The sequence below is a fragment of the Thunnus thynnus genome, chromosome 20 (assembly GCF_963924715.1).
Source record: "Thunnus thynnus chromosome 20, fThuThy2.1, whole genome shotgun sequence".
Taxonomy (NCBI): Eukaryota; Metazoa; Chordata; class Actinopteri; order Scombriformes; family Scombridae; genus Thunnus; species Thunnus thynnus.
The window spans coordinates 5,873,647-5,886,117 of record NC_089536.1 but is presented as its reverse complement, the minus strand read 5'-3'; the positions used below and the strand labels follow the sequence as shown (position 1 = coordinate 5,886,117).

Genomic DNA, 12,471 nt, shown 5'->3' with positions numbered 1-12,471 from the left:
AAGAGCGCCCTACTATAAAACATTAAAGTTACATAAAAATAATAAAATAGTGAACAATTTACAAAACAATGTGCCTATCAATAAAATCTGATGAAACTAAAGTAATAAAAACAAAAAATAATCAGTTAATTTAAAATAATCAGTTTTTAAGACTAAAAAAAACAAACCTTTTTACTAGCGCAAGCTGCGTGCTTTTATGTTGACGTCGGTCTTCTCATATTTCCGGTGTGTTTAGTTAGCTTGACGCTCTCAAAGTAGGGAGTGTTCAACTGTCAGTCTTTGTTGTAACACTTCAAGACACAAACCAACAATATCTGATCAATTAACTTGCAACTTTCGACTGACAACAACAAATTCGCACATCAAAGTATAAATATTCACTTTAAACAACGAAAAAGCATAATTTAAATCAACTAATACAAAGTAAGCAAGCAGCAGCCAAAGAAGAGCTTGTTTTAAGTCTTGTTTTAATGAGGTGCAATACAAACATAAACTGTCATTGTACAGGTACAATAAGTTACCCATAAGGAGTGTCATGACTTACATTTTCATGGTTGAATAAACATTAGTTCCACTTCTTAAAATGTACATTTGATGCATTTATATAATGCTGCAACATCAGACTATAACTACATTTCATACAATACATATTATATACACACACTGAAATATCATCTTTTGAGCCAGTGGCTGACGTCCATATGGTAATTAGCTGGACGGTTGGTGTTGGATAGATAAACAGACATGAGGAAAGCACTTTTTTATTGCTGGGTGACTGCTTACATACACACAAGGAAAACATGCTATGCTGTTGCTTTTTGACTTCGTTCTATGGCCATCCGCTCCAGGCGCTCAGTGTAGAATCCATTGAAATCCAGCCTGTGAAATTATAAAAGCTGAATTAGCAAATTTTACAAAAATACCGACAGCGTTGCTTTTTGCTGTGATAATGTATTTATATTCTTCATATCTCTCCGTTATAATGATCCATTCCTCCTGACTGAAGTAAGCGGCACACGATCTGTCCATTTTGTGCAGAAAAAAAGAGTCAAATGACGTGCCGAACGCCCCCTTTTATGGGGACGCGCACATTGCCTGAAGCAGAAAGCCTGAGTTAACAAAGAAAGTTCATATCCGCCATCGTGATACCAGTTATCTCTGATCGCGAGTTTAGGGTTTGTCGAGCTAGCTCACACGAAGAAAGCCTGGGTATGTTGAACTTGCATCGTAGTACACCCCTCTGGCTATTTAGCTCCTTAAACAAGGCTTATGAGAGTGGAGTTTATGGGGCCAGAAAACCTAAATAATAAGTTAAAAGAGGCTAAAAGGCACCATAGAGTTTAGGGGCACTGCAGAGTCAGGTGATAAATCTGTGTGGGTTCATCAATAAGAGACCCCTTTCCCGCTACACACAGTCATCTGTTCCATAGTTCCAAAGTTTGTTTACGTATTTTAATGCATTTTCCTGTCTTGCAGGTACCCGAATTCACCTCATAGAGAATTAAAACTCATATTAACAACATACAGTAAGAGATGGGAGACTTTCCAAATGTACTTTGAATTGCATTACCGAAGTGAAGCAGTTACAAAAACAGGAACTAGACGTGATGGGTTCGGAGATAAGATTACCCACAGTGACTCAATCTGGCCTGCATGATGTTGATAATGAAATTAATAGAAACTGGTTCACTAGAAACTAGAAAATGGTTGCCTGGACGGAAGGAAGGAAATAAAAAATGAAAGCACTGGTTTGCTTTAGAAAATAATTGTAGTAACATAAAGTTATAATTCCATCTCTGGTGCTCTGAATGTGAACAGTTTTACCTGTAGATGATGCTGATCATGCTGTGCTCACAGTCATTGGTGCTGTAGATGCTGAGCTTGTCCAGCAGGTCCAGCAGCAACATGCTGAAGTTACTGTCAAACTTGCTGATGGTGGCTTCAAAGCCTGCGTCTGACTGAAGGGTGTCCGCGTGCTCAGCTAGAAACTGGAGCAAAGAAGGAACAAAAACATGTTGTACAATGAGACGTGTTAAACAGAAACTCTGAACAGACCAGATGAAGTTCAAAAAGTTGTTAAATAGTTGAAATACTTCCTGTTTTTAGTGTAATGTTCACGTTTATCTTCACATTTTCTGAAACTCAAAGGAGGAATTTGAACATTTACTACAGAACACAGACTACTTGTCCAATCTTCAGTGTCTAAGAGGGCAGGCCTTGGCAGTGAGTGTCTGGGAATACCTTTGTTGTGAGCCTCTTCTTCTCTGCCTCCTCAGCATGTTCGCTCTGAGTAGGAGGCCCGTCCATAGTCCCTTGCTCCAGAGAGAGACGCTCTAACCTCATGCTCTGAGTGAACCGCTGCAACAGTCCAGAAAAAAAACATCTTAGTACAAATATTTGTAATCTGTCAAATTCAAGTAATCAAAGCAGAACATTAAATGCAATATGAATAAAAAAGAGCAGAAACGACTGACTGTTCTTCTTCATCGTTATGACGACAAACCTGCATGCAGTTGGTGAACATGACACAGACAGACATGAGTTTAGAGAAGATCCTGAGAAGTTCGGGGTTGGTCAGCATGCAGTCCTTCAGGCAGTTGTCCAGGAAGCTGGTGTGATGACAAAGCACATCATCGATGTTTGATGCCTGTAGAAGGAGAAGACACACGGTCAGCTTAAAAAAAAAAAACCAACAATACAAGATCACATTGTTGTCTGAACCCTGTCTGTCTTATATATACGGTGTTGTGTAAGCATCCTGTCCTCCAACTGTGAAAACAAACTCACATGTGTGAACAATACATCATCATTTCCTAATTGACATTGTGATGTGCTGTTGTTTATAGCTTTGTATTTTGTATAATGTGTTCTGTGTGTTTTTTGCTTTGTACTGTTTGTTGTGCTGTTGTATGTTTTGAATGTGGGGAACTGCAGATGTAGATGATGAGCTAACTCCGGTGCAGTGCATCTTTTATGTTAAAAACTGTACACTGTCCCAATAAATAAATACAATCAATCAATGGCAGTCCAAAAGGAAAGTGCAACACAAGATTGAAACTAGTGGCTGTCAGCTAGCTTTGCTCTCGTTTGACAGACGGGTCACTGACAGTACGATAGCAGTGAGCGATCAGGAGAGAAGGACACTTGAGCTCTTTCACTCACCGTCTTCAGGTTGTTCTCCATGACGTGCCAGGTGGGCTCCATCACCTCAAACATCATGTAGTACTGGATGTTCTGCACGAAGTTGAGCATGCGCTGACGGAGGGCGAACGCCGCAGCAAACCTACAAGGAGTGCAAGGAGTTTGAACAGTTTGAGGACACTTTGCTGGTTGAGATTTTTTAAAGATTCACCTCAAGTTCTACATCCGCTTAAAGACTGCTCACCATTTGGCAGAATGTAAGGCGTACTCCTTGAAGTCTTTGTTGGTGATCCACACGTTGCACAGCAGCCTCTCCACATGTTTGCAGTAAAACATGTGTCTGAACAGCATCTGGTACCTCGTCAGTGCTTTCCTGGAAAATTAATGCAAACGCAATGATTACAATGTTTACTTAACATGTCAAAACTGACGATGTTCTTTATTTTTCTAGTTGTCAATTGATTGAATTGAATTGATCCTACTAATAGAATTGTGTGTTTATCTAAAGCCTGATATATCTTATTCCTCTGTGTCTGTCATCACAATACTTGCATAAGAGTAAGACACATGTTTTCAGTCCATAACAAAGCTTCACTAATCTTGTTATCGCCTGGAAAATTATTACTTTTTCCATGCATATTTACCTTGTGAGGCAGCTGGATTTGCGAGATCATGACAACACGAGAATCCATCTTGTCAGGCTTTAAAGTTCTGCGCTTGTGTCCGAGCCACCGGTGGTTCGGACCGATCAGCGTCCTATGAGGATTCTCGTGTGATCTCGCGAATCCAGCTGCCTCACAAAGTAAGATGGCGACATATGGTTCATCCAATCACCTGCCAAGTATTTCATTGGAAAGTTCCTGCCCTTTTTCCAAACAGTTTCCAAGGACGACTTCTCAGATAGTTCTGTGTAACAAACCATCTGGCTCCTCAAAACCATGTAAGACACAAATTATTGTTGAAAGCAGAGTATTTTTATGTCTTGAAACATGTCTGGGGGGACCTTTAAAGAAGAACTATTACAGGGATTCTTGCTTTTATGTCTTTTTCAATTTAATTTTTGAGTGGTTGGATTTTGATTGATATGTGGCTCCCCTGTCATCTTAAAAATAAAGAAATGTGTCTCCTACACCTCCAATAACACTTATTATATTTATGTTTTATGAGGAAGCACAAGACGCCTGCTGAAATATCTTGAGTTATCTTAAGTTAGGAAAAACAATGTAAAGCATTTAAGTGAAGATAAAAATCTACGGGCAGCTCAGAACCTGTTGATGATGAGCGAGAGCGGCCACTTGACAATATAGTCGAAGGAGAAGGCCTCCAGGCCGCTGAGAGCCACGTCTGTAGGGTCTGCGTTGATGATCGCCTTCTCCTGCTTAGTCTCGATGGCCAGCACCCGCAGAAGCTGGGTGATGACATCATGAGGCATCAAGTCAATCTGTGGAAAGAGGTGATGAAGTTCAAACGTTATGAAGTGTGAAGCAGCATGACTCATTTATCATGAGATCAGTCTGGGAAGTGAAGGAAGTCGACTGAGTCTTCGTAACACTGGATTTTACTACATTAGTGTTGGAGTAATGGACGGACTGTTACAACACTGTTAATATTTCTGTAATTTTCATAGTCACACCTACAGCTCCTACTGACGCCCGAGTCACCTGAGGAAGAGGAGGGGATCTTTACATGTCCCGTCCTGAGATTTCTTCCATTTATTCCTTGTGTTTTAATTTTTTTGGGATGAATTTTCCCCCCAAAAGTTGCAGTTTTGCAAGAGTTTCCTTCTTGGAGGGCTTAGGTTGCATCAGGAACCTGTGTGATCATGTCCCTGAACGCAGGGTGACAGCATGACAGGATGTGACATGATCACACAGGATGTACATTTTTACAGAGCCTTGTCTCTTAATGGCCTAATAGCTGGTACAAGCTCTTCTTAGCTCTGTCTTAAGACATACATTTATAATATGATCTTGACTGTTGACAATTCTGTCCCAAGCAGGTCAATTTTAGATGTTTTCTATTCAAATGTCTTTAATAAATCTGTTGTAGATTGTTGTGTTGTTTGCGTTCATCTATCTGAACTGCTTGACTGCAGTTATTCTGAATCCCAGGCGACAGGAAAACTATTCTTCATCACTGAGACCAGCGGATGGAGCTACTGACAGTAATACGGTCTTTTAGCAACTTGCAGAGCAGTTTTAGTAAACAGGATCGCTACTGTGTTCTTGTCACCTTGAGGTCGTCTTTAAAGGGGTCTGTGTTGGCCGTGCTCATCCTCAGAGCCAGCTCCAGCAGGGCTTCTAGTCTTGGTGGAACAATGTCGTCCACAGGCTTCTTCAGCTCCTCCTCCGTCAGGTCCATGAAGTGCACAAAGAAATCACCTTTGTCCATCAAGAAGTAGTGCTTGATGGATCTAAGAAAAAAACAACACATACAATATTTATAGTAAGTCTGTCATAATAATGATAAATTTAGTACGTCAGTCAGTCTGAGCGAGTATGAACAAGCACGTCTAACATCCAACTGTAACCACTCTCTGTGGGATTATATGGAGGTTTTAGCCTTTTAATAATTATTATTTTAACTAAATATCCAGCTTTCTGGTTGCAAAGAGGTCTAGATAACCCAAACTAAACCCTGTGGGTCTGATAACTGTTTACAATGTCCATGACTTAAAGCATCATGGCAAACTACAGTTGACTAACAGTTTTACTTTGCAAAATTTTCAAGATTTCCTAATAGAAACATCTACACCCTGTTCTTACATGTTCCAAAGTGTTAGCTAAACATATTATGTTACACTAGGTATGTGGAGCAACAGGTTCCAGTTTGTTTGAAGCAACATTTTGTCAACATCCAAAGATCTGCATCTACATTCACACCTGTAAACAATGATCTGTAGGAGTTTTGTTGTAAACTGATATTCCTCACAAATAAAACAGATCAAAGACACTAACTTTGACTGAGAGGATATTTTATGAGATGTTTTCAGTCAACCTTTCTATACCAGATACAAAAAAAAACAATGTATACCTTTTAATTAGCTCATTCAACTGTTTAAATGTCATTAAGGGATTTTATCTAGATGTTAACTGCCAGCCATTGTGGCTTTGCAGCCACTTTGCCACCAGTTTGTTTGAGTTTCAGCAACTCCTGATACTGATGACGCAGATTTATGACTGGCAAGCTGACGTAATGCTTTTTCCCCACTCAGCTCGTTTTTACGGTCTGATCCTGATTCTGTCTATGACTTTGAATTCAGCGAACAGCCTTTGCCGCATGTCGCACTCTCTCTCTGTTCTCTTTCCTGTCACACATTTATTGTTAATGGTTACACATAAAATTAAGCAAATACTATAACTTGAATATTTTGACTTCACCTCAGACGTGAAACCAGCTCCTTCTCCTCCATGAGGAAGTCCAGCAGCACCTTGCTGGCGTAGTTGTAAGCTTTCTCTATCTGCTCCACATACGCTCGCTCCTTCAGTGTGTACAAGACTTCCTTTGCATCAGGACACGTCACATCACGGCCGCACTCCCGCACCACGTTGAGGTATTTCCCTATGCAGCAACAACAACAAAAAACAATGATAAAAACTTTTTCCTATGAAAAGAGATAAAAAACCTTTGAAAAGTTTATTTATTTGTTTATACCTGTGCTTAATATTTTGTCTGCCATTTTCTGTAGAAATGAGGGGATGCGATGCTGTACGATGGTGTATCTCTGATCCCAGTACTTGTCGTTATAATCTTCTTGAATCTTCTCTTTCTGCAGCTCGTGCTCCTCCACCATGAACTCACTGTGAGGACAGTCAATAGAAATAAACACAAAGTACAACTGAGTACATATTTAATATTTAAATATGTTCTTATTTGACCGTTATTCCGATCATCAGATTATTTATCTGAGAGCGGCTGCACCTGTACGGGTCTTTGATGATACCCCTGTAGATCCACTTCTCCAGTATCTCAAAGTAAGGGACGCTGGCTGCTTTGGTGAGGTAGAGGCACAGCTCCTGAGCCTGACTGTCACCGGTGTAGTTGAAGGTTCGGTCATGGAGAAGACTCAGTGTTGAGCCGCCCATACACTCTCCTTTATCCACTGAGGACGCTGTGAAAACAGTTATGAAAGCATAAGCCAGTTATACACTTCTATTTACAAAAAGTAACAGTTTCATTAGTGCAGTTATCTTTGAAAGAATAAATGTTATGTTTCTAGCAACATGTGTTTGACATTTATAAAAAAATAATAGTAGTTTTAATCTGTAGTATTTAGATATAAAAGCTGCAATAATTATCAACATTCGTCCATAATTTGCTTTATTCTCTCAAATCCTGGTTTAGATCGCCCCCCAGTGGTTAAAGGGAGCAGCTGGTGTTTAAGGACAGAACTGTCATGATTATGATGCACCAGTTTAGCCTACTGTATATTTATTTTTGCCAGCCTATATCAGCTGATATTGACATGCATTTTAGTATTATCTTAGTAGTAATGTAGGTTAAAAAAAAAAAGGGTTGAGCTTTTCAGACATCTTGACTTAATTAAGTGGTTTTCAAAGACAAACAGTGTACAGTCTAACAGCACACACATAAAGTTAACAAGTGTCTCCTTTGGTTTGTGGTTTTGCGTCTAACACCAGAAGAAAGAAACTAGGGCTGCAACTAACGATTATTTTTATTGTTGATTAATCTGCAGATGTTTTCTCAATTAATCGATTAATCATTTTATCTATGAAATGAAAGAAAATAGTGAAAAATTTGGCATTTTAGCTTTAAAAATGACTAGTAACAGTTATATGCCAATTATTTTTATTTTGATCGATAAATCAGTTAATCATTGCAGCTCTAAAAGAAACCATCAGAAGGAGGAATTTCTGGTTAACAAAAGAACTTTCAATTAATTTAGTTTTCTCTCTGAATGGAGAAGTTAAAAATGACAAATCTGGTAAAAAATATTTTCATTACAAAAAAATGTTTACCTTTGATATATTGTTTTTTCCACCAGTATCTTTCACTGGTAGATGTATAGCTTATTAACACGTTACCAGTCGATACTGAAAGTATGCCGATATTACTGTTGTATCTCTGGTCCTAAAAAAGTAAATCTGTCCCACTCAATCCCCATCACACCCTCTTTTCTTTGGCTCTTTTTCTCTTTCAATTTTGTATTTTTTTTACAGTGACACAAGCAGAGCAAGATGCTCCAACTAGGTGCAACATTACACATTAGAGTAGAGTTAACTAAAGATCCGGCACAACCACCTTCACATTGAGTCAATTAGAAATGCCAAAGACGCAAAACTAATGTTCCGAGTCTTACCGATAGAGGCCAGTATCTCCATGGTCCTCATGGTGGGCTGGATGTAGAACCAGAGCTTCTGCAGGGACAGCAGGCCCTGCCGCTGTAGATGCTCCAGCTGAGTGACCAGGATCAGGTACTCCTTCATCAGGGTCCTCATCGCCGCCGTCAGAGCGTGGTTCACCTGGCCGTACTCGAAGGACGACTTCTCCTCGATGAAACTGAGCGACAAACACAACGTCACCATCTAATAATTCTTCTTCTGTTGCGGTCAGATATGTAGAACTGAGCTTTAATATTTAGCCCGATGTTTCTGCACACTCACCGTGTTATAGTGGAGTAATACGACGCCACTGGTAATATTCTGTTCACCAGTTCCTTGACAGACATGTCCAGTGTTGCATCGACAATGAAGGAGCGGTTCTGTCTCCCCAGTACAGGTTGAGCTGTGATGTCTCTCCCATCAACTCCGATCAGGACAAACAGCAGATCCTCCACCAGAGCTTGTTCCTGAGTAGCCAGGGGCATCGTACCTGACCGCAGAGAACACCTTTATAAACAACAACAACAACAACAACAACAACCTACATCTGGAGTCTAGTGGCAAACAACATAAATAAATATGAAACATTATAACTTACCAACAGCCACAGCTGGATCTCCTGCAGGGCTGGGACTGGTGATGAAGTCTCCGAGGAGAGCAGGACGGTCATACACCCAGTTAGGAAACACGGGGTTGGGCTGGGTGGGATTCTTCTTGTTGTGTTTGTCTCTCAGCATCTTCCGTGTGACTTCAGCAGGCTGCAGACAAATCAGAAGTGACCGACTTCACCAGCAAACTATTCAACCTAATATTATTTTTAATATTACTACTTTTAAAACATTAAATGACAAGTTGACAATTTTTCAAGTCAGTCTTAAAACAATAATGACTAAATGTTTTTCTTGCTGAAATCATTCCTGCTGTTCATAATGACCATTAGAAGAAGTGATGGGAGACAAAATCAGTCCTCAGATAAAAGTAATCAAATCTATTTGAGTTAGTCAAATAAAGTGGATATCGTCCACATTTACAGTCTTTTTAGGAAACTATTCCCTTTTTGTGTCTCGACAACCAGTGTTTTTGAAGGATTTTGGCACTAAAAATACAACCTTTTAAAGATATCAACTTCATTTGAATAATTTGTACAGTTGAAGCCTCAAATTATCTTCAAATGAACTTTTAAATACGTTTTTGCACAGGAGGAGGACTGTGGATTCTGTCTCCCATCACTTACATTGAAAGAGCATCATGAATCTCTTAATAGCCGGTAACAGGAGGACTGATTACAGCAAGAAAGACATGTCTCAATGTTGATTTGGGCTCCTGACTGACAGATATTGAAAATGTGTGAACCCGTCCTTTAACTTGTAATTTCATTATTTACACAGAAAGTTCACAGACTACCTAAACGGCTCATCCTGAATTCCTACTGGTGTGTTTTGATAACTTAATAATCATTTCAGTCATATTTTGAGCTAAAATGCCAAGAAATTGCTGGTTTTAGCATCTCAAATGTGATGATTTCATACATTTCTTTATCATACATGATAGTAAATCTGAATATCTTTTGGGTTTTGAACAACACATATGAAGACGTTACCTTTGAAATTATAATGGTCATGTTTCACGACCAAAAAGTGCACTGCAGCTTCCCCAGAGACATCAATCCTGCTCGAATGGGGCTTTTATCTTCCATCTATTTGTTTCTTTCAAATCTTGTGCAATTACCCCCCTACAATTTCACCCGACATTTAAATCTACTGCATACAAGTTAAAAAAAAAGCTCACCAGTGGAGCGTTGGAGCTGGCCGTCACGTTGCCAAGCTTCTTTCGCAGCTCATCCAGTTCCTGCATGGACATCTTAGTGCTGGTCTGAGGCAGAGTGTAACTGGTAGTTGTGGTTGAAGTCGTGTTCGCTGATGACTCTGATCTCTCTTTGGCATTCTGCTGCAGAAACTGGAGTGTCTACGAATACATCACGACAAAAATGAGACTTGAGATGGTTATGACGTAAAATCCGTAAAACCAATGGGTGAAATCAATTGATTTGATTAACAAGTATCAAAACAAAACCAGATAATTGTCAGCTTGTAAATCACTTATTATACCTCTTTATCCTCACAGAGTTTGGAGAGCAGGTAGACCAGTGGGTCGAGGTTGCGAACATTTTTGGACTTGAGCTCCTCGTACTTTCTCAAGAAGTCTTCGGGTGTTTTAGAGAACTCTGCTAATTTGACCTGGAAATGAAACGACAGTCAATATCAAGAGAATAATAATAACAATCAACAACACATTTCATTTCCACAAGGGGTGTGACGAATCATACTCATCTCCACTCACTTCTACTATACTACATTTCAGACGGAAATATTGTACTTTCTACTCCACTACATTTATTTGACAGCTTTAGTTACTTTTCAGATGAAGATTTGACACAATGGATAATATAACAAGCTTTTAAAATACAACACATTGTTAAAGATGAAACCAGTTGTTTCCAACCTTTTTGGCTTTTGACGTCTTACAAAAAGCAGTGTGTAGTCGGGGTCACATTTCACATGTCTATGAGTTGTTAACAGCTCCACCAAATAGTGATTTTTCCCTCTAAACTTCTCACATGCTTTCATTTCAATGAATGTTCGAATGATCCAATATTTCACCAAAAATCAAAGGTTACAGAAAAAGTCCAAACAGATCAGATTTGTGTATCAGAACTTTGTTTTTTCTTCTTTCCTCTCCCATTAATCATCTCACGACCCCTCAGATTTATTTGGTGACCCTTTGGAGGGGCCCGACTCCTAGGTTGGGAACCACTGGACTAAACTAGCTAACTGTATATAAAGTAGTTGAAACTAGCTCCACCTGCAGCAGCTACAACAGTAACATGCTGCTCTAACACTGATGCTTCAGTATTAATAATCTAATGATGTCATAATGATGTCACTACTTTTACTGCAATACTTTAACTACATCAAGCTCATAATACTTATGTACTTTTACTTCAGTAGGATTTTTCATACAGAACTTTTACTTGTAATGGCGTATTTTTACATTGCTGTATTGGTACTTTTACATAAGGATCTAAATACTTCTTCCACCACTGTTTCTGTCCAGTTATCCAGTACTTTCCCATGTGTGTACAGTTGTATTAGAGTATTCCTCATAGTAGTGTTTATTACCCACCTTGGCACTGTGAGCAGAGACTGTGGTGGTGACATAAGGCGTCCTGTTTTTCTGCAGTAAGTCTATGTAGCCCTCTGCTCCATCACCTCCCCGAACATGAAGCAGGCTGAGCAACTCGTTCACGTCGTGGTGAATCCTGAACTCACTCATGGCTCAGGCAGCTAAAAGACAACAACAAGGAGAGAGGAGGAGAGTATCACAGTTATATCAACATACATCACTGCTGCTGACTCATACAGACAGACATTACACGTAGTTTAGCTGATTAGCAACAACAATTGTCTCAATCAGCGATATTAAAGGATTCATATAACGTATATATGATGCATACATAACGTTATATTCTCTCTGGAGGTTAACAGATAACGTTATTTGACGCTAGCTTGCTGACTAGCTTGCGTCAAATAACGTCAACTGAGGATGCAAACTGGTAGCTAGCTTACCCCAAATGACACGTAGCCGTTCATAAACAGCTATAATAACGTAATTCGGTAATTTTGAGCTCTATTACATGTGTAACCCAAGTCTTAAACCAGTACTGTACCTGTCAGTCCTGTTTTATACAATGAACCAACGCGCCCACAACTAACTCAAATACTTCTTCTTCTATGGTTTTAGTTTACGCAGTAATGACGCAATACCGCCACCACAGGTCAAATATGACATTACAGCTTTACTAATAACATTAAAGGACGGGTTCACAATTTTTCAAATCTGTCTTAAAACAACAGTCAGGAGCCCAAATGAACATTGAAACGTGTTTTTCTTGCTGTAATCATTTCTCCTGTTCATACTGATCATTAGA

The 12,471-nt window shown here is 39.4% G+C and overlaps 1 protein-coding gene across 1 annotated transcript; it reads right to left on the bottom strand.

Moving 5' to 3' along the window:
- Nucleotides 1-450: 450 nt before the first annotated feature.
- tubgcp2 (tubulin gamma complex component 2) lies at nucleotides 451-12,308 on the bottom strand. The gene is made up of 18 exons (XM_067577248.1): nucleotides 12,211-12,308; nucleotides 11,667-11,827; nucleotides 10,592-10,720; nucleotides 10,272-10,448; nucleotides 9,082-9,241; nucleotides 8,766-8,973; nucleotides 8,462-8,661; nucleotides 7,063-7,252; nucleotides 6,796-6,941; nucleotides 6,522-6,702; nucleotides 5,374-5,554; nucleotides 4,410-4,582; nucleotides 3,386-3,514; nucleotides 3,163-3,283; nucleotides 2,504-2,647; nucleotides 2,242-2,358; nucleotides 1,825-1,988; nucleotides 451-879 (listed from the first exon to the last, which is right to left on the bottom strand). The coding sequence occupies exons 2-18, from the start codon at nucleotides 11,814-11,816 to the stop codon at nucleotides 804-806; spliced, it is 2,646 nt and encodes an 881-aa protein (XP_067433349.1). The 5' UTR covers nucleotides 11,817-11,827; nucleotides 12,211-12,308; the 3' UTR covers nucleotides 451-803.
- Nucleotides 12,309-12,471: the final 163 nt, after the last annotated feature.

What these genes read in the sequence shown, in the direction of transcription:
- tubgcp2 (XM_067577248.1), bottom strand. Translation starts at nt 11,816, where the DNA reads ATGAGTGAGTTCAGGATTCACCACGACGTGAACGAGTTGCTCAGCCTG. An exon ending in AGACAAAATATTAAGCACAG is followed by an intron (nt 6,703 to 6,795) that starts GTATAAACAAAT and finishes GTTGCTGCATAG; the next exon opens with GGAAATACCTCAACGTGGTG. An exon ending in GCCTTACATTCTGCCAAATG is followed by an intron (nt 3,284 to 3,385) that starts GTGAGCAGTCTT and finishes CACTCCTTGTAG; the next exon opens with GTTTGCTGCGGCGTTCGCCC.